Raw genomic sequence first — 23,288 nt, forward strand, 5'->3', positions numbered from 1 at the left:
GATCGCCTGTTTTGATAGAATGGATATAAAGTATACTACTGGGAATTGGCTCAGCTGAAACAAGATGGTATTTATTGAATTCTTTTATTGATGAGTTTTAGAGAATCTTAGTGATGGTTCCCAATATGTCAAAAAGGTCATGTTATTTATTGAAAGTTTGAAAGATTAGATCAAAAGATTTGTGAAGGTCCTCAAACCTAGCTCTCTACAAGATGCAATTAAAATGGCAATGGACCTGGACCTATGATAGAGACCTTAATCTCTAATTTTTCCATATGTACAAATAGAGATAATATTGTATCAATAGCTGGAGAATATATTTATGATGATATAATTTGAGATAATATTATATGAAGAGACATGTGTCATACGAAGATGCATGTGTTTGAAAATATGAAGAGACTTGTTTTTTTGGAAATTGAAGATAACTTCAATCACAAAATGTAGGGTTATTATATATATATATATATCATTGCTTTGTGTATTGTATGAAGTGGGAAGCATTGTACGTGAACATTTTGTTATCTTAATAAAAGAGATTTTTTCTAGTGTCCCTAGGTTTTTCCTTCTAGTTAGAGGGTTTTTCCAAGATTAAGTCATTGTGTCTCTTGTTTGTATTTTTTAGCTTACATTTTATTGTTGTTATCATTATTTTTGGGCTTATCTTTAACATCGTATGAGAGCCAAGTTGGATATAGAAATAAGAGAGAATTTTTTCCTTCATCATTACGGCCCGTTTGGCTGCAAGTGTTGAATGCACCATTCATCTATGCTGGAATAATCTCTCTTCTACTATTCATGCATTCTTAAAATAAGTTTTGGAATATCATTTGGACCTGTTTGGTTGACCTAGAAAAGGAGTCAAAAGATGCATATTCTATGTTTGGTTGCAACAATTGAAACATGAATTTTAATAATTAAATTGTTTTTTAGTTTGGTAATATTTTAAATAAACACGATTTTTTATCTATTAAAACTAGTTTTTTTTTTTTTTTTTTTTAAATTTCAGATTATTTTAATTAGCCTTTATTTTATTTTTTAATTGACATTATAAGTGAAAGATATACACAACCTATGAAATTCATCAAAATTCAAAAGACATTATATTGTATATTATAAATTTAATTCTAAATCAATTTAAATTATTGTAATATGTATAAGATCAAAACTAAAATCATTTTATTTTTAAATATATTAAAGAAAATAAAAAATGCAAATAAGTCAAAATCATTAATATGATATTTTAATGATCTTTCAAAATAGTTTTAATTATAAGACTAAACACAAGATTTATTTGTAAAGATAATTTTATGAAATGTAGAAAAGATATCAAATCTGATATTAGTTTTTTTTGTCTTTTAAAAAAACACACATTAAACGTTAAATAATGTTGACCTAGTTTATATCTTATGATGAATGGAGAAAATAGTCCCAAAATTCATTCGAGTGGCAAAATACAATCAAACGACAAAGTCACAGACCCGACAACCTATCAAATTGGGTTTATTAAAAACTGGAATAAGAATAAGCTATTCTTATTCCACCCCTTTTTAGAAATTCCGCTATGCTTATTTTGGGGTCAAATTGGGATAGGCGAATTCTAATTCCAATTTTATATATTGCAAACAAACGTCAAATTGGTGAATGCGAGTATTCAGATTTTCCTATTCCCACCCAATTCCTGCAACCAAACGTGCCTTATATACTTCTTGTGATGTTTTTTGCATCGATATGATTTTGTTTTCATCAGTTCAAGATCATAAAGTATTATTTATATCTTCTTTAGAAGTTATTCATCTTGTAGAGAAGATTTTTTGCCAACCAAATACAGTAGATCTCTGTATTTCTTTTTTGTCAACAAAAGTTTCAAATCTAAATCTCCAAGAGCCTACAGTAGACCTCTGTATTTTACTATTTTTGACATTCATTTTTTTTATGAATTTTGTAAAGCTTTTGTTTGTAACGCAAATCTCGAGATTTGTGAAGCCTTACTTATGCCTTCCACTGCATGAAGAGCTCTAAGGAGAAACATATATTATCCACCATTGTAATCGGGTAACACGTGTGTTGGCTTGGCATTATCTGTATATTATTTTGTTGTTTGTTATCATTCTAATACTTCAAGATGTTGGTTCTGATGGAGCCTTAATTTTTTAAAAATTAGAGCTTCCATTTTCCACTACCCATCTCTCATATATCATGGCTCGAGGATTATGATTTACCATAATTTACTGATTCGTACCAATTCAAAATCCTATTTTTTACAAAAATTATTGTTATTAATCTTATATATAATTTCAGAGCTTCCATTTGGCAATCAGAAAGTGTAATGGCAACAGTGAGGGCTAGGCTCAAAAGGAGGAAAGTAGTTGGGTACCCGTACATCAGTAATGAGTCCCGTTGGGAATTCACAAAAACAACAACATATCTGACAGTAATGTTTAAGCCTGGGCCTAGTCATCAATGGAAGGAATTTTTCTTGCTGATAAAAATGATTACGAGCCCAAGTAAGTTGGATGGGAATTGGAGGGGAACGGTAGAAGAATACAGATCAGAAAATATTTTCGGAAACTATAGTCCGCCTTTACAGTAATGAACATCATTGACTTCTGACTCCTAGTCAACGGCTTCAGGACAATCAAATTCAGGGATTTATATACTACAACCAATAGGCATCAAAGGATCATCTTCCATGTACAGTCAAATATGGAATCATGGAACAGTTGCTTAGGAAGTTATTAAAACATGATTGATGGGAACATTGCTTGGGACACGACTAATACATGAATGTTGAAGATAGGAGGACATGCAACTTTGATTCAATGTAACGGCACCAATTCAAGTTCCCACACAAAGTACTAGCAGTGAATGGATCATTCGTGAGAGCAATGTTCAATATGCCCAGGATAATTTCAACAGTGGTATCAAAATCAGAATATGTAATCAAGTTACGTACCTGTAAAGTGACTCCATGAATTCTTTCATGTGGAGTGGTGGAAATCTCTGTCATCATCTTCCTTAATGGCTTATGAGCAATGATTTCACTCCTTCATTATTATGTAATTATCTTAAAATTTTGTGTTCAATGCAGGTATCAAAGGAGCTTATATGGGAGTAGAGCCTAGAGTTCTTGTTTATATCAAACGAACCACAGTTGCATCATTTCACAAATCGTTATGACTCATGGTTTCTTCACGCACGATGGAAGGTTCTGGACAATTGATTTGTTATACCCAACAACACAGATAAAAAATATAATAAGTATGATCAATAAACCCAAAGACATCGGCAATGAAGATATCGCTCTTTATGGAGACCAAGTCTCTCAGGCCTAATAAAAGATATGTGAAAGTTGCCAAGGAACAACCACGGAGAAATAAATATGAAGAGCACCACATGCAAAATGAGGATAGTCGTGTCTTCATATCCCAGAGGCATTGATTCGATAATCTGAAACACTGAACGTTGCATGGTTGACATTAATGGTCAAAGTGGTTCTCGCAAAGTGCTTTCTTCTCGTCATATCAGCGTGTTGTTTGTCCAGTGATAAAGGCATCAAATAACAGATAAATACACAAAAGAAGACGTACGATTGAAGATTCAAATATTTATCTTGGCTTATTCAAATGGAATTTTGTAGACCCTAACATAAGGGCGTTTAGTCATTTAACTGCCAGTTATATTTATTTAGGAATTAAAATCTTTAGAAATCAGTTATTTATTAGTATAGAAGAGATGCAACATTTGGAAAAGCCAACCAATGCCCTTAGGTGCTCTATAAATATGTAATATAAAATCAAACAAACACAGTTCATATCAACCAAAAACTCTCTGCAAATTCTAAAGCATATATGTTATTTAAATTCCTTCCTTGGAAAAGATTGAAGTTTGAACCAAGCTCTTGGATAGTGAATTATTGGGCATAAATTTCGATATACGATTTTTCTACAATACAATCATCAAGATTTTATTTTTATTTGCTTTAGAGTTAAAATACTGTATAGTTCGTCCTTTATGACCATCTTGATTTTCTATTAATAATTTGTTATTAGGATAAGTGGATCAAATTGTTCGTTGTTATTTAAACTCGATAAATACAAATATTGTGATTGTTTCCTTATTTGTATATATTTTTTCTCTATAAGGGTTAAAACATCATAGACTAATTTGACGCATCCTAATAATTGAATTGTTTATAGATTTAATATACATAATATATAGAGTTATATGTGAAAACATATAGTTTTGACTCTATCGCCCTTTTAAATTTCAGCACAAATCATTAACTCGCTCATAATTCTCCATCTATATGCTGGCAATATTCTAATCTCTTTCTTTTAAGGGTTTGATATCTATTTGTTTTAATAATTCACTTTTTATCTTATTTCAGCATTCACAAGTTTATTAAAGTAATCGTATTTTTGAAGATTAATACTCACTATTAGTAATCCAGAAGTTTCCTTAACCTCTTGCCATTTTGGGAAACTATCTTTGCATTAAAATCTTTCTACTATAAATGTTTTGGGTCCAAGTTTGTTATCCAGGATCAGGTGCACTGGCCTTGGTTTTGTAGAACTAGAAGCATAAAGGATCGAGATTGAGTTGATTGATCCTATCAAGTTGGCCACAACCAATTAGATATCCCAGCATCGAGCAGGCAAGGCTTGTAGGATTCTAATTCATGGTTTTGGGAACCAACAGGATCATATATTAAATATTGCCATGAGTTTATTGTAACTGACGTCTACGTTTTGGCAGTTTGTTTTCTTCTTTCTTACATCTACCTTCTTATCGTATCCTTCTTTGCTTTTATCTAATTTGGCTGTTACAATTTTTATATGGGACCAATCATCATTGTGGTGGCCTCTGTCATTATTGATAGTGATTAAAGACTGGCTTCAAAACATCATGTAACAGCATTTTTTTCTTTACTGTAGTCAGTTCATGTTTTTAACCATTGAAGAGGTAAAAGACTTCAGTTTTTCGTGGTCTTTTGATATTCCTGTGCTTTAACAGACTCTGGAGATTACTATGATTCAGTTCAATAACGCAGTTATATATACTGGAGATTTCAGTTTTCAGGACTGTGATTCATTATTAGAAGTTTGTTCTTCAGTCAATTATCTTTTTTCTCTGTGATGACTCTGTGAATATAGATGTGTATTACATCAGTGGTTTTGGTCAATATATATATTCCACCTGTGGAAGAGTAAAGCATGAAGAACGGATTCAGCTTTATCGGGCATAACTGTGTAGATATCTTATGGATTTTGTCAAAGATGTATTGTTTTTTGTCAAGTATCTGTGAGATACTAGAACACTTCGCTTGTTCTATGATTGTCATATGAGAAAGCATAAATTTTATCAAGTCTACTTAATCAGTGTCCTTGTGCAATGTCTCTCTGAGCAAGGATAAAATATTATGAAGTCTACTGAGCATGTGATCTCTTGACCATTTGACCTGGCTAGTGTATAATTTGTTTTCCTCTCGATAGCAGATTGACAAGAATATGTGTATGATATTCTTTGTTTGGGTTCCTCCAAGGCTACGAGATCTGACGATATAAAACTTGGACAAACAGCAACAGCCTTACAAATGCATTCACCAGGTATACAAGAAGTATTTGCAAGATTTATTAAATGCGTAAAACCTCTGCTTATGGCAACAAATCCCAGAAAGGTTGACAGTTAAGATTTGGAATTTAATCTCTTTCACATCTATATCTCTATTACCAGTAAGTTTTATTATGCTTTGAGATCCTTTCTATATTATATTGTGTATATCTGCATCTTTATGTTTTGCATTCAGTTAAACAAATGCTATCAATGTTGGTTGTCGTTGATTATTCTAAATCTTGAATATTTTCTTTTATAACACTGGAAATAGAGTTGGCTTCTTAGGTTGATTATTTTATGAGTTATTATTAATCCCTCTTGATTGCAGGACAAGAAGAAATGGGATGATGCGAGATTATTTATATCCAAACTGTAGAAACGAACATGGGGACATTGCTTGCAAACATGAGACTCAATTGTTGTTGACACATAATATTTAGAAGAGGGGGATCATATACAGGAAATATTCAGAGGGAGAATTGTCAGCTTTAGAGGGAGATGTCTAATGTGGCAGTTGGAATCAGCTATCTTATTATAGTGATCAAAGTTATCCCTAATGAGAGGGAGTCTCTGTTGAGAGAGAATTTCAGTCACTCTTATACTTGTTGTTAATGAGATCTTCTCTGTGAAGGAGAAGTCCAAGGTGGAATCCTTTGTTAAAGAGTTCTCTACAAGAGATATTCGAGGTGAAATACCATGTTCCACGCTCTGCGAGTAGGTATTGTGGATCCACCCTCTGTGAGTAGGCTTGGTGGAAATGAGTTCTTCTTTGGGAGAAGTATGAGGTGAAAGCCCTCATTCAACCATCTGCGACTAGACATGGTGGAATTGCGTTCTTCTCTAGGAAAAGTCTGACGTAAGAGCCCTTGTTCCACCCTTTGTGAAGTAGATAAGGTGGACCACAATCTATGAGTAGATATGGTGGAAGTCATGTGTGTGACTTCATGACTTTAATTTTATGTGCTTATGAAGCAACTATGGTGAATTACGTCATGCTAAAGATAACATGTTTTTATGAGAATCTATGTGATGAGAATTTATCATTGAAATATTTGATTGCAACTTTGTGTGTCTGTCATACTAAAAATCTCTCTTGCTACAAGGAACTGTTGAAGATTGTAGTTATGACTGAGATTTTTGTCTCTGACTTTGCCATTTATAGAAATAGGGATAATATTATGTCAATAGCTGGGGAATATATTTATGATAATATTTGACATGATATTATATAAAGAGACTTGTGTCATGTGAAGAGGCATGCGTTTTGAAATATGACGAGACTTATTTTTTGGAAATTATAGTAGACCTTCAGTTGTGAAATGAAGTATCTTTCAATTCTCTGTGTGTGCGCGTGTGTGCGCGTGTGCGTGTGCGTGTGCGTGTGCGTGCATGTGCATGTGCATGTGTGTGTGTCTGTACATTCATGATTGTCTTGTGTATTGTATGAAGTGGAAAGCATTGTACACGAACATTTTTTTATCTTGATAAAAGCGATCATTTCTAGTGTGGCTGGGTTTTTCCCTCTAGTTAGAGGGCTTTCCCAGGATATACTCATTGTGTCTCTTCTACTTATTTTTCTGCATTTGTTTTATTGCTGTTATCAGTATTCCTGGGCATATCTATAACAGACACTTCATCCAATTTCTATCAGCAGCCCAAAGTAATTTCCTAAAGCTCTAAACCAAATCAAAAAATTGTTGATCAGCTAAGAAAAAACCTCCTATGGTAGATTATGAGACAAAAAATGAGCTGAGGAGGAAGAAACTATGTTTTGCATGAAAAGAACCATGGACTACTGAACATATGTGCCTTGGAAATGGGAAAATACATTACATCAAGGTAGTTTCAAATGATGAGGAAGAGTGGATTAAGGGCAGTAAATACGAGGACAGCCATAATAAGGAGAGTAATGAGCAGCCCTTAGTTGAAAGAAATGGAAATAGGATTGATCAGCCTAAGGTTAGCATTGTTACATTGTCAAAAGTACCTTCGTATCATCACTTGAGATTAAAGGAAGCACTTAAAGGGCAGTCATTTGTTTGTTTGGTAGACACTGGTGCTACATACAACTTCATTGGTGAGCAGTTAGTTGCAGAGTGTGGATTACAAGGAGAAATTCTCAAGTTTTAGGGCGATAAATGCTAGTGGTGGAGCCTAGAGTTGCACTACAAGAGTTCCTCAACTTAATATTCAGATGGGGGTCTACACATTAACTAACAGCTTTTATGTGATCAAGTCAGAATAACTTGATGTGGTTCTAGGCATGCAGTGACTTCAATATGTTGGTAGCTACACATTGTGATTGGATCATCACAAGATGCATTTGGAGTTCTTAGGGGATGGGAAGGAGGCAATGTTGAAGGCTTTATCAGATGGCAAGTCTAGATTAGTATCAACACACAAAATGGAAACTACTTTCACAAGTGCATTTTTATGTCAGAGTAAATTACATTACTGCCATTTGACTGAGAAAACAGAAAATAAGGATATAAATTAGCAGGAGGCAATTTTCCAATTTATTGATAATCTGTTATTTAAAGTAGACATTGATGTAATATATGATAATCCACTCTTCAAGTTTGATGATAGAACACCTCATTTATATAACATAAGTGAGCTGTGGGATTCAGATGTGGCGTGTAAGTTTGAGTTGTTACGAGTGGATGACAGGAAATGCATTCCTGAAGATGTTAAAATCATATTTGTGTCAATACCATTTGTTGCAGCAGGTTCGCAAACAAGTTTTTTCGTGATAACAGGCTTCCAGACTGCAGTTTTGACAGAGTACAGCTGTGAAAGCATGATAAAAATATATCCAATAGATGTAAGCACCATTTGTTGCAAAAAGGTGGTGCTTATCACCTTGGTTGCATAGAAGAGGGTTATGCTATATCATGGTATGAAATGTACTCTTCTTCAGAAAGAGGATTCACGGGCAGGATTTTCAGTTTGCAATTTCCAGATAGTTGTTATGATGGGTTACAGAGATGTAAAACTAAGAATGAGCTGAAGCCTTCAGGTGATGGGAGTGATAGTTCTTCAAATTGGCCTTGAGGTCCAGGGATCTTATTGACGAATGAGTTGCATCTAAACAGATTGTTTTGCAGTGTGGCAAGTTTTGATTATGAGGTTTGTTGTTCCAGAATGTGCAATGAACCTGTTTGCAGATTTATTTGGGATCCTAGTATTGGTATGTGGATTCATTATTGTTTGAGGACAAGCAATCTCTAAGGATTGAGGATTATGTTCAATTTTTTTGGACATTAGAAATTTATTTTTACATAATTTAAGAATTAAGTTGTTGAAACATAATTATTTAATTTTACTTAATTTGATTATTTAATAGAGCAATTAAAGTGACTTTATATGTCAACCAGAATTTTTTAAAAAAAAGTCCCTTTATTTCAAGACAAAGATATGGAATGCCAAGAGACAAGCTAGTAGAATATCAAGAGTTTTCTTAAGAAGGTTATAAATTTACAAGGAGAGGATTATTCAGAGCATGCTTAGATTATCCTTGGTTATTGTCTTCTTTTGGAGAATTTCAGAAGCTTTGGCTTTTAGTTTGAAAACTTAAGGACGGAAACATTCCGGATTTATCAATGGATTGGATGGAAACCCAATTCACCTTTGGAGGTGGATTCATGACGGAATTCACAACTAGGCAAATTTGTAAAGATTTCATCTCAAGATGAACTTGCAGCAATAGAAATATTTACATATGTTTGGTAAAATAAGATTGTAATGGGTCATCTATCTAAAGACCACATTCATACTTAGTTTCAGACCTTTATTTCAGTCAGATATTATATGGTTTCAAAATAATCTGCTGGGTGAAAAGAAATCAGTTTTCTTGCAAAATATTTATATAAACTCCTCTGGAAAAATTGAAATTTTTGGAGCAAAGATGCTAGATGGATATTTCATAAGCAAGTTGCAAAGGCAAACTAGTAGGATGCACAAATGTTACAATGTGTAATATTCTGCTGAATCGTGTCAAAGTCATTATTTAGTATTAATATTTAAATAAATATATTTTTTATTTAAATTTAGTTTAATTTATTTTTATTCAACATTAAATGTTTGAATATTTAGTTGTTATTATTATTGATAAGTGGAGTTATATCTATTTTATTTTATTTTAAATTTGAATTTGAATTTAAATACAAAAGTATTTAACCACTTTTAAAATATTGAAATTTCAATAAATTTTAATATTAATATCAGCTTAAACAATTGAGTATTAATACCTTAGCACAGTCTCATAACTTCACAAAACTAGCTAAATCTGGTTTCCATTTCATTCACCCGCCAACTTCTCTAATCTGTCTTCTTTCTTCAGCTTCATGAACTGTAGGTACAAAACTATTTCGACTGGTAGTTTTGAAACTACGTTATTCTGAAACATGGCAAAGGCGTTCATAAACAAATCAAGCTAGCTGTCACCTATGAACAACACATTTTTTCAGAACACCAAATCCAGATGTATTTGGTGCAGCTGTAAAATTTACCCGAGCGGGCATGATTTTCAGGCCATAATTGGTTCATGCTGTAATGTACCATGTATGCTGATACCAAGGGACTTGGTGGTTCATATATCCCGTAACACTGATGCTAAATCAATTTCACATGCCAAAATAGTTGCAGCCAAGTTGAACAAAAACAAAACATTTTCAATAACATTAGAAAGTGCGGCTAGCTAGATTCACAGTACAGTGCAGTGAGGAGTAAGATAACAAGAGACGTGGAAAATTATTATTACAAAAAATATTCAATTATTTAAAGATAGATGTGTATGATTTTATCTTTTCAATTACTCTATTTCCAGTTTGCATTACATTATAGTTTCACTAAACAACATGAGCAGGTACAGCGGTAACAGCGAACATGAGATGAAAGAAAACAAATGTGAGAATCACGACCTTGGATGGGATTCATCTCTAAAGTTTCTGCAAATTTTCTAGGTTCAGATCTGAGATAATATATTTTATTCGTCGATGTTCCGATCTTCTTTCTGAATGTGGAATGTAATTTTCAGAATATTAAATGCTATTCTGAAACTTATTTATCTCTGCAGCAATTCGTATAGGGCAGTATGTTCTAAGGAGCAGACTTCAATGTTTTTGTGTGTCCTTAAACTACAATAACACCCACCCCTTATACCAAGACCAGAGGGCACGTCCCTTAACAAGACATGACCCTCTCTAGGTTGACACATATATTGCTTGTAGAAATCGGCGCCTATGAAGGAGATAACAAAACTATTAACTAACATAACAATTAGTTATAGTTAGTGCATAACATGTTTACTGCCAAGGATCGCTGCCCATCTATTTGTCAAGTGTAGTATATATAATGCCTAATATATGGTATAAGGGAAGAAGATTACGATGCAGTCTACACTTCTCAAACCAGTATGAATATCACTGTTAATATTTAACACTCCCTCTTAACTTGATAATCATACTGACTAGATAACATAGCTATCATCATCAATTACAATGAATAAGCATAGATTGATACTCTATATCTATTTGAATCTTCTGAGCAAATGGCATCATAGAACACATGATATTTAGTCATATAACCATCTTGTGATATGACTTATCACTTATACTAGTGATATTAGTATTGCATGTAATGCAATACACACAGGATAAAATCTGAAGAACGATTAAATTCTTCATTTATCCAGGTTGTGACTCATAGGAACTGGCAATCCTATATCACAACTTGATCTTGAGTTAAGATCTACTAGAACACAAGATAAAGTCTGAAGAATAAATTCTTCCTTTATCCAAGTTGTCATTCATTGGCATGGAAATGCTTACGTCACCAATGATCTTGAACTCACCTAGATCTAACATTAGTTCTATATTGTTCAGCACATTATCTGAGAAATTGTCATCTCTCATAATGTCTTTTATACAAGTATTCATTACTTCAGAGATCGTCACCTCTTGAATAATGAATACAAATGGTGGAGCCCATAACAATCAATAGCCTGACAATAAAATTATTTTATTAATAATTTAAAGAATACAAATGAATTACAATTCAACCATACCAAGTCTTTTCCTGAAGTGATCTATCTTCACTCTAGAGAGAGGTTTGGTGAGAATATTTGTTGTCTGATCTGCAGTGCAAATGTATTCTAATTTTACACTATTCTTGTCAACCATATCTCTTACATAATGGTAAGGAATTTTGATATGCTTGGACCTATCATGAAAAACTAGATTCACCGAAAGCTTGATGGAACTCTAATTATCATAATGAATAATCGTAGGATTCATGGCTTGCCCAAATAATCTCACAAGTAACTTTCTAAACCAAATTGTTTACCGAGAGGCCATCACTACTGCAATGTATTCAGCTTCTGTGGAACTCTATGCTATTGAAGACTGTTTTCTACACATGCAAGATATCAATGCTGATCCTAAAATGAAACAGCATCCTGAAGTATTTTTTCTATCTTTAACACTTCTACCCCAATCCGAGTTAATGAATCCATATAAATCTAAGTCAACTTTCTCATATTTAAGCCCAAGATTAAGAGTTCCTTGTAAGTATCTCATAATGTGTTTGACTGCAACTACGTGAATCTCCTTTGGCTCACACATAAACTGAATTAAGGCATTAACAGCATAACAAATATCAGGTCTTGTATTTACCAAGTACCTCAGGGACCATATCATTTGTCTGTAGGGAGTAGAATCTATGGAAGGTGATTTTGTTGCTACTTCTTTAAGTTTATGTAGATTAGTCTCCATTGGAGAAGACATAGACTTCCAATTCCACATTCCAAATCTCTTCAAAATATCAAATGTATACTTCCCTTGATTAAGTATAATACTGTCAAAATTTTGTCGTGTTTCTGGTCCTAGGAAGTAATGAACAAGTCCCAAGTCTTTCATCTCGAATTCTCTAATTAGATCTTTCTTGCATTGATCTATGAGATGATCATTTCCTGTTATTAGTAAATCATCAACATACAATATCAAAATTACCATATCATCTTTATCCCTTTTATAATATAGATTTGCATTGGCTTCATTTTTGGAGAATCCTAAACCGGTGAGATACTTATCAATTCTTTCATACCAAGCCCTTGGAGCTTGTTTAAGCCCATAGAGAGCTTTCTTGAGCCTACAAACAAAAACGTAAAGATCATGAGTTTCAAATCCTTCAAGTTGCTCCAAATATACTTCTTCTGTAATCATTCCATTCAGGAATGTTGTTTTTACATCCATCTGATGTACTTTCCATCCCTTAGATGTTGTGATAGCTAGGATTGCTCTTACAGAGGTGTATCTAGCAACAGGAGCAAAGGTTTTTTCATAATCAATTCTTTCTTTCTGAGAGAATCCCCTGGCAACAAATCTGGCTTTACATTTTCCAATGCTACCGTCAGCAGCATGCTTTATTTTAAATATCCACTTGGAAGAAACAACAAATTTTCCTTCAGGTCTTGGAACAATTTCCCAAACATCATTCTTCAAGATAGATTGATATTCTTCTGTCATAGCTTCTTTCCAAGTTGTATGTTTAATAGCCTCTGAAATATCGGTTGGTTCTGATTTAGACAAATTATTCATGTTTGTTTTGTGACTAGAAAATCTTTTGGGTCTTTTTGCTTTCTTTGACTGTCCCAGAAACTGCAGCAAAGTCTTATGCTGCCTCTACTATTTGAATGGCCCAAAGTGGTCTTTTCTTCCTTCCCCTATTTGCATTCCACACTTACTTCCAACTTACCACCGGATTTGAGGACGAGTTGATCATGTTGTGGTTTGTTAATCACCCAAGACGACTGGCACCCAAATGCTGAGATATCATTGCAACTCGGCAGTATAGACTTATTATCCTTCTGTTGTTTACCTTCCAATCTGCCTGCTGTTCTGATTGTCGACTTCTATCTATTGTCGCTGCACTAAAGGTAACCCGTGTGAAGTGTTCCCACGAAATGGCTTGGGGTGTTGGTGTGCTACTACTCACTACCACATGTATTGCTTACTACCGTGTTACTGTTGGGTGGACCTAGACAGAGAAAGGCCTTGACTAATATGTAACTTAGCTCATGCGGAGTTCTCCGACATCATCTCAAAATAAGTAATAACTATCCAATTCTTTTTACCATCCAAGCATCAACAACCAGATAATGTAGCATACATACCACTATTTTGTACTGATTTTCACACACTAAAATTCTACCTGTCATGAGCTCCCAAGACTTGTAAATCTTTGCTTCAATTCGAACTTAGGACTATAAGTACATTTATGAGTACTAGGTTTGCATCTCGCCTCAATATTTTCCTCAAGGGATTTCGTCCTTAAGAAATATCTAGTCAAATTTGAACAACCTTAGGATTTATGAAAATATCATATATTCGTTGTGTTAATCCCAATGTAGCTCCACACTTTTATAACCTCGATATGAGGGAAGACACAAAAAACTAGGCAATGTGGGATTAAAAGCCAATTCCGTCTTTTAGTCACTTACGTTACTTTATAACTTTATGACATTAAAATATTTAAATTACTGAAGACACTTGAACTTTAATATCTCTTGAAATACTTGTCTGATTGCCATGCAGTCTAAAATAGGAATCTCTCCTCATAATTCCCCATGTGTCCAAATACACTTTCTAAAACTAGAAAGTGTCTATCTCTATTACCCCTAACTTACTATACATAGTATGGCAAATGGAGTCCAAATGACATCAAACGAAGGCCAAATCCAAAAATCGTTGAATGTTGGAGATGAATCAATCATCAAAAGACCCTCTAACCATCCTCATTAGCCTATGAGAACCCAATATTAGGCTAATCCGCGAAATTTTGATGCTGGCAACCAATGGGGATATTACAAGAAGTGTAAGGATTCGAACTTCATATTCCATATTTTGTTAGGTTGTAAGGGAGGTTGAGCCTAAAATATTAAATGCATGTTCATTGATTTAGCATGTCTCAGCAGATCAGCTAGTATGTCGATGGAGGGTGCTTATAAATACATTTTTTGCACATGTATTCATTTGATGAGCAACACATAGATTGCTTTCTAAAAGTGGTGGCAAACAAAAAAGATATTGAGATGTTCATTTGAATCAATAGACCTCACTTGAATTTCTTCAAGACCTTTTCAAAAGAAAAAAAAATCCTCAAACCTATGTAGATCAAGTATGCCAATTATTTAATTTTGTTTAAGAGGATGCTTGACCTACCAAGGCTCTACAATTGATAACGGTGAATTAAAATGGACTACATGACTTACTATAAACATTGATGAAGGAAAAATTATCAAACACACGATCCTCGATGATGACTTGTACTCCAATCTAAGGTAAGAAATTACTAGTTTTTAATAAACTCAGTGTTGCTTTTGTTCGAAAATTTGTCTTTATTGTTCTAATTTTTTAACAAGTCTTCTTGATACTTTGTTTGCAAATAATGTTTACTCCTCCATATCATTTGTTGTAGATGTCATTAGATATGTTCATATGGACTCTCCTAGTCTTGGAGAGATTGATGAGACAAATATGTTTGAACAGAGGAAGCAAACAATTTGTAGCAAGGATCCTAATACAAGATTGTAGGAGCACCATATTAAGCCCCTCATGATGCAGCAATGGAACACTATGAACACCTTCTTTCATAGGCAGAATTTGCTATAAACTCCAAATGTTTTACACCATCCCAGAAAAATTAGTGGTCATCATAGAGTTTAGTGACTTCAAGATCATCAAACTTAAAACTATCAGCAAGACTTCATCAGCTATACAACGCTATATTCATCATGATTATAGCACCCAATTTGATAAAAATGCACAATAGGAATTGCTTGGAGTTCCATTGGATGAACCAATCCCTCATAGTGGCAAAGGCTCAAAGTCAAGATCCAAATTTCATGTAGCGTTCTCAAAATGCTGATTAAGGGCAGCATTATACTCTATATTTTTGTCAATTTCTAGTCCAATCTTAGCCTTTGGGCATTTTGTTGTACTTTTTTATTTTATATCATATGCACATTGACACTAAATTATGAAAGCAATTAATTTTTGAGTTTTTCCATTTTTTAATATGTTCAACTCTCATTTGAACTATCTATTCATCTCTAAATATTATGTTTTAAGGATTTATAATGCATACAATGAATGCCTTATAAAAATTTTCATATGAACATTTAAAATTCTAAGTTACCGGATTCGCACCCTGGAGCTCGGGTCCGGGTCCAGATTCATTCGGGTCTGGATCCGAGCCCGGGTCCGCGACCGGTCCGGGCAGGGTCCGCATTTTGGCCTGCGGGTCCTCCCGGGTCCGTGCTTGCACGGACCCGGGAGGACCCGCAGGCCAAAATGCGGACCCTGCCCGGACCGGTCGCGGACCCGGGCGAATCCGGGCGGACCCGCGGCAGGTGGGGCCAAAAAGTGGCCCAAAAAAGCAATAAAATAATGTTTTTTTCATTATTTTTTTTGCCAAACCCTAAAGTAAGGCCTATTAGATGCATTTCATTCATCTAATCTCTCATTTGCTTTGTCATTTTGCTCTCTCATTTTGGTGTGGCCATTTTGCAAGTTTGAAGAGAAGGTTTTAGAGATTATTTGTGGAGTTTCAAATCCTTCAAATAATCAGTGTTGAGTGTTCCAAGTATGCATTTGATCCTTCCTTTTGCTTCTTTCATAGTTTGTTTTTAGTTTTTTAAATTTTTTATATTTATTGTTCTAAATTTTTATCAAGTTTTGTATAAGTTTTGAAATATTTTTTTTAATTTGTTTTTATAGATTGCAAGAATCCAAGAATGAGTAGTCAGGGTTCAATGGGTGGGGTGGGATCCCAAAGATTTAAAATTGATAAAGGCTCTCCTTTGTGGAAGTATACAACAAGAATTGAGCAATGTGCTGGTGGGGGAGGGTATATATGGAAATGCAATTTTTGCCAAAACCAATATAGAAGCTCCTATTTTCGGGTTAAACATCATTTGATTGGTCCACCAGGTCAAGGGATTTCCATGTGTGAGGGGCCCCTAGAGGGAGGTAAAAAAGGGTTGTCAGCTCCTCAAATAGCAGGCATGTTAAAAGAACAAGAAGAGGCTGATAGGTTAGTGTCAAAGGTAAAAAAAGATAAGTCAAAGCAAATACCACCAACACCACCCTCTCAAACAATTAGTAAACCACATCCCTTCCTATCTACCCCATCTATGGATGAAGATGAAATAGAAACACCCGCATCCCGCAAGAGAGGCCCATTAGATACGGCATTTGAAAATGACAAGAGAGAAATTGCTGACATAAAGGTTGGGCGTTGCCTCATTACAAATAGTGTTTCATTCAATCTAGTGAGATCCCCTTATTGGAGAGAGATGGTGAAAGCAATAAATGATGCACCTCATGGTTACCAATCCCCTGGATATGAAAAGTTGAGAACCACCATATTGCATAAGGAGAGAAAGAATGTAGAAAACCTCCTCAAACCAAGGTTGCATGGGTACTCGTACCCACACCCCTGGTACTCGTACCCACGTACCCAAGTACCGGGTACACGTATCCCACGTACCGGGTACTCGGTGGAGAGCATCATAGCTAAGGACCTTGATTAAGATTCTGATTTTTTTTTTGGTTTTTTAATTTTTGTATTAGCTTGTTGTTTATCAACCTTAATTCAATACCAAATCAGTTTGAAACTTTGATACTCATTAACAATAAACTTTATCATTGTTCAAGTCATAAGTTTATCATTTGCAATATGTCATTGTCATATGATTTAGGATCTTTTTGTTCATGTTTAAAGTCTGTCTTCTTTGTTATGCATCTAAGCATTTATCATGTATTATTATTTCAAACATATAGCAAATCTGAAACTGAAAACAATACATTACATTTGCAAACTTTATCACTGTTCTTGTTTTGAAAAACCATTGCCATGACTCATAATTTCAGATTTTTTATAAATAAAAAAGTATATTTTTAAAATAAGTTTGACATACCTAAGTACCTCTGTCCCCTATTATGAAAAATACTTTAAACATTAAACATTCAGCAATAGCATATGTGTGTGTGTGTGTGTGTATATATATATATATTATAATTTGACTTATGGCTCATATTTTCAAATTTCTTGTTTTGAATGCCCAATGTCATGACTCATGACATATATTTTGATATTTATATTTTCTATAAAATATTAATTATATAGAAAAAAATTAGGCCTACACACGTACCCCCGTCCCCTATTTTGAAAAATATGCGTACCCGTACCCGTTCTCGTACCTGTTCCCATTCCCGTACCCACATACCCGTGCAACCTTGCCTCAAACCAATAAGAGATTCTTGGATCCAAACGGGGGTGAGCATTGTCTCTGATGGATGGAAAGATTGCAAAAACCGTCCATTAATAAATGTGATTGCTGTTTGCCCCAAGGGGGCAATGTTTTTGAAGGCGGTTGATTGTGAAGGGCAAGTAAAGGATGCAAATTTTATTGCCCAACTTCTCATTGAATCCATAGAGTCCGTGGGAGTTGACAATGTTGTCCAAGTAATAACGGACAATGCTAAAGTTTGTAAGGCTGCAGGTGCTTTGGTAGAAGCACGATATGAGCATATCTTTTGGACACCATGCACTGTCCACACCTTGAACTTGGTGATGAAAACAATGGGCAGCCAAATTGAATGGATGAAAAATGTGTATGAGGAGGGTGAGCAGATCCAAATGTTTGTGACAAAACACCATATGTCACAAGCAATTTTCAGAACTTTCTCCCGCTTGGAATTATTGAAGGTAAATTTTCAACTTTATTTAGCTTCATTTATCATATTAATTTTTGTGTCATACTTTACAAAATTTAATACATATTCTTAAATTTTTGTGTTATCATATTAACTTACAATTTGAATTAACATGGTAATAGGTTGCTGAAACAAGGTTTGCTTCACACACAATCGTCCTTAGACGACTTGTGAGGGTGAAAGAGGCATTGGGTCAAATGGTTATTAGCAACAAATGGGGTGGATGGAAGCAAGCTGATACAGAAAAGGCCAAAACTGTAAAGGATTTGATCTTGAGTGATAATTTTTGGAATAGGGTGGAATATGCATTAGAACTCACCGAGCCCATCATGTCTATGCTTCGGTATGCCGACACGGATGAGCCTTGTTTGGGAAACATATATGATGCCATGGACTCTATGCTAGAAAGAATGAAATCAGTAAGTTTAAATTTTTATACAATACTTTATCCTTGTTTATTGAGAGATTTTGATTTTTGATTTTAATTAAGTTATTAACACTACATCAAGATAACTTACATGTACATCATTTGACATCCCAGGTCATTCAGAGGAGAGAGCAGGATCCTGATACCTTGTACACTAAGGTGGAGAAAATTGTTCTACATCGTTGGAACAAGATGACTACACCTTTGCACCTCTTGGCATATGCACTTTCTCCTAGATATTATAGCAGTGAGATACTTGCGATTCCTGGTAGAGTGGCACCATATAGAGATCCTGAAGTTGCTGCTGAGTATAAGAGGGCACTTAACAGGCTCTTTAGTGATCCTGATGTGGCATCAAATGTTAGGAGAGAGTTTGTTGATTTTGTCTCAAGCAAAAATGCAGAGCCTGATGCAATCAATGACCAAAGTAAATTGGATGCCATTGGATGGTGGTACTTACATGGGGAAAGTTACATGTACCTCCAACCTCTTGCCATTAAGATCTTGTCACAAGTATGTATTTAAGTTTTTTTTCCTTTTCTTATGGCTACTTAGCTTGTCGAATTAGCACTCTTAAATTCCTATTGTATTGTAAAATTACTTAGCTAATTTTTTTAAATTTGTTGGTTGTCTCTCTAGGTTGCAAGCTCTTCTGCTGCTGAGCGGAATTGGAGTACATACTCCTTTATCCACTCAGTGAAGCGTAACCGGTTGGGTTCAAAGAAAGCAGAGGACTTGGTATTTATTCACAACAACTGGCGCCTCTTATCACGCAAGGATCCAGGATATAAGAAGGGACCAGAGAAGTTGTGGGATGTACTACCTGAGACTTCTAACTTGGATATGACTGTCCAAGATATATCTAGAATTGCCTTGCTAGATGTTGAGGAGGACGAGGAGGAGGATGTGGCTGCATCTAGGGCTAGTGGAACCGGTTTGGGTTCCAATGATGTGGAAAATGTCAATGATATAGATGAGGATGAAGCCATTGATCCCTCATATTTTGATGACCCATTTGACCCTTGAAGGGCATTTGCATCTTTGATAAACTATGTTTAAACATTTGTCATTGACTCATTGAGTCATTTATGATTTATCACTATGTTTCACAGTTTCAAACTTTATTAAGTCATAATTTATTATCTATCAATCTGATGAAGTAGTCTATGTTTTGAAATTCCATTTTGCATTTTAGTAATTCAATGTATGATTTTATTTACAACATTAGCATAGATTAATGAGTGAGTATTTAATGTTTATCTTTGACATTTGGCATTGATCAATAATCAAGTAACATTGATATATTCATACTATGGAATGACTTAGTTTTACTTTTACAACTATATGAGTTTATATTTTTTTTGCATATATATATATATATATATATATATATATATATATATATATATATATATATATATATACTAACGAACCCACCCACGAACCCAAATGGGGAAAAAAAAATTGCCCGAACCCACGAACCGAACCCCGAACCCGAACCCGTCCCCGAACCCGAATCGGCAACTTAGTTAAAATTTCCCTACATACAAAAAAATTATTATTTTCTTTATGGCCATTTGTCATCCTCTATTTTATTTAGAAGGATCAGCAAGCTCTAGAAGTAGTGTGGCTTCAAAAGCTCAATGTTTGATCAACAGTGGAGCCAATTGCAATTTATTGTGATAATCAAAACTATGAGAATAACAACCCTTGCTGTGAGAGTATCTCTGCTGAGGAGCCTCAGCATTTAGTTTTTTTTACTAAGAGCTTAATGAATTTTTCTATAAGAGGGAGAAATTTTGAGGTCACAGCCCATGTTAATCATTTTTCTTTAAGAGATTGAAATTTGAGGTGAACGCCCTTGTTGTTCTTTCCACTCATGGGGGTAGTCATAGGGATGCCATATTGAGAGACTCCATGACAACATCACAGAGTGACTCCATTATGAGACTTATGTAATTCACACAAGGGAGTAGTGAACATCATCTTGAGTGACTCCATGATGCTATCACGTTGAGAGACTCTGTGACAAATTTTGTTTTATTCACAATAAGGGTAGATACTGTAACTGTCATCTTGAGAGATTCCATGACATGAGAATCTGGGAAAGATGTCTCCTTTTCTAAGAGGGAGTGTTAGAGTTTGTAACTGCAGAAGACGTCTTTTCATACCTAAAATGACTTCATCAGCGAACAGGTTGTATGAATGTGTTGCCTATCCTTTGTGACATCTTATTCTCCCTTATGGTCAGGTGTCTTACACGATGAAGAGTATTTGATAGTTTATCTATTTGATGAGACATTTCTAAGGCTCCAGCTCATGAAACAAGATTCTGATTGTAACTGCCATCCAATTGTATGCCACAGCAGTCAGATATCTAAGTGGCCTTCATTCATTATTATCAACAATTAGAATTTGAAGAGGTTTTTTTTTGTTGTTACATAGCATGTGGAATTCAAAGGGTCACTTTGTGTTATAGTCATTCAACATCGAGCCACATGAGTGTGTGGCAGTTGAGTCATTAAAATAAATTGTAGTGTCACCGCCTTGTTCCTAAGGAGTCACTCGATTGTATTGATCTTTGCCATAATTGCAATATCAATTCTTTTGCAACTGGAGTCTAAAGAATAGCTAACGGCTTTTAGTGACATCTGTTGTCTTCCTCTATGCACTCGAGAGTTGGTGATTGGTCGTTAATCATTCTTGCTCCTCTACTTATGTGATTGGTCAAGATCAACATGCCATAAATGTTTTTTTTTTTTTTTAAGAAAAGTCTACTCATCTTTCATAGGTGGCAAATGCTCATTCTTCCCAAACATAGTATCTTTGAGGTGATAGCAGTATTAATTTTGGAAGACTTCTATTTAGAGTTATGGTGCTTATAGGAGTGTATTGCATCATTTAGCATGTATTTGTTGGAGTAAGTGTGAAGGATGCGTATTGATGTCTGGTCTTATGTGCAAAGGAAGTACATTGTATTGATTTAGAGTTTCTGCTTTCACAGCAAGTAATAGTTAGTGTCTGTTGTATACATTGTTCAAAACATTGTGAATATTTTATGTAGGAGATCATTTAAGCAGTCTATAATGATTATTCTGTGTTAGTCCATTGTTATCATTCTGTGTATGCAGTGTTGAGTGAACACATTTATTGATCTGTGTGAGTTTTCTGAGATCTGATACAGCATTATCGGAAAGAGAATTTTGTGTAATTTTCTTTGTGTGTGAAGACTCAAAAGTTTTGAGCAAAGTACAGAAACTCTCATTATTATTACATTAAAGAGTACCTTTTTGGTGTGGTTGGGTTTTGTTGAAGATTGTAGCTGTGAAAGAGATCTTTATCTCTGGTTTTTCTATATGAACAATACCTCTGTAATCCATCAACAGCTAAAGAAGATATTTTTGTCATATTAAGTGAGCACAATGTGGCATTCAATGTGTGCTAGGTGCCGCACAATAAATATGACATTTTATTATATGAAGAGTCATGCATTTAGAAATATGAAGAGACTTGTTTTTGGAAATCGAAAAGACTATCAATTGTGATATAAACAGTCCCTCAATTCTCTGTGTGTGTGTGATTGCTTTGTGTGTTAACATATGGTGTCAAGCTGAAAGCAACATACATAAATATTTATTATATTAATAAAAAAAGATATTTTTCTGGTGTGGCTAGGTTTAACCCTTCAAGTTGAAGGGTTTTCCCAGGATAAGTTGATGTGTCTGCATGTACCTATACTATTCTACTTTTGCTAATTGTGTTTATCATTATTTCTGGGGAAAACATTAACATACTTTTCCTTTGAGGAGAGTTTTCCTTAGGATATCCCTCGTGTTCTCATATTATGACTTACCTATTATTTGTTAAATGATCTTCTGGTTCCTAAGACTTAATATTGTACACATACCCAAGAACAAAATGATAGGGTAATTTTAGTTGCCTGCATTGCATTTTTAAACCCCCAAGTAAAATATTACATGTATTGTGATAGGCAATAAAATTGATCCATCGTTGTAGAAATTTCATTATGAACTGTAATTTCAAGGTTTTTATCTTACACTATTTTGTTTTGTATCGTCTCAAACAAATTAAAACACAAACATATCCAAACTACTATTTACCAAGTGTACTGCATGATTATAATATGTTATCTATAGACCATTAAAACATACAAAACAACCGGAAAATTTAGAGACAATAAAAAAAGTTTGAATGAAACTATAAGCTTTGTTAGAGCAAAAAAAACAAAGTGCAAAGATCTGATGCCAAAGGCTAAGGCCATCACTGATTTGAATTGCTTATTCTGGGAGATCAGAAAATATTTATTCGAATGGTAGGTATCATAGTTTGCAAACTCAGGCTTGGAAAGACCTTGACAAGCCCAAAATTCTCAGCTTGGGAAACACTCAGCTACTAAGGAAGTACTAAATATTTAGATCTCTTAAAGAAACTATTTTTTCTTTGTA

The 23,288-nt window shown here is 34.4% G+C and overlaps 2 protein-coding genes across 2 annotated transcripts in view; one reads left to right on the top strand and one right to left on the bottom strand.

Moving 5' to 3' along the window:
• LOC149578418 (Calcium-binding EF hand family protein) overlaps positions 1-23,288 on the bottom strand; it is a 120,079-nt gene that overhangs the window by 12,140 nt on the left and 84,651 nt on the right. The gene's annotated exons all lie outside the window — the stretch shown is intronic.
• Positions 18,445-19,972, top strand: LOC149578419 (uncharacterized). The gene is made up of 3 exons (XM_089829029.1): positions 18,445-18,814; positions 18,937-19,335; positions 19,462-19,972. Exons 1-3 carry the CDS (start codon positions 18,593-18,595, stop codon positions 19,846-19,848), a joined length of 1,008 nt encoding a protein of 335 aa, XP_089685155.1. The 5' UTR covers positions 18,445-18,592; the 3' UTR covers positions 19,849-19,972.

This window comes from Cupressus sempervirens, chromosome 1, assembly GCF_028749045.1.
Source record: "Cupressus sempervirens isolate cs-2001-9-10 chromosome 1, ASM2874904v1, whole genome shotgun sequence".
NCBI classification, from domain to species: domain Eukaryota; kingdom Viridiplantae; phylum Streptophyta; class Pinopsida; order Cupressales; family Cupressaceae; genus Cupressus; species Cupressus sempervirens.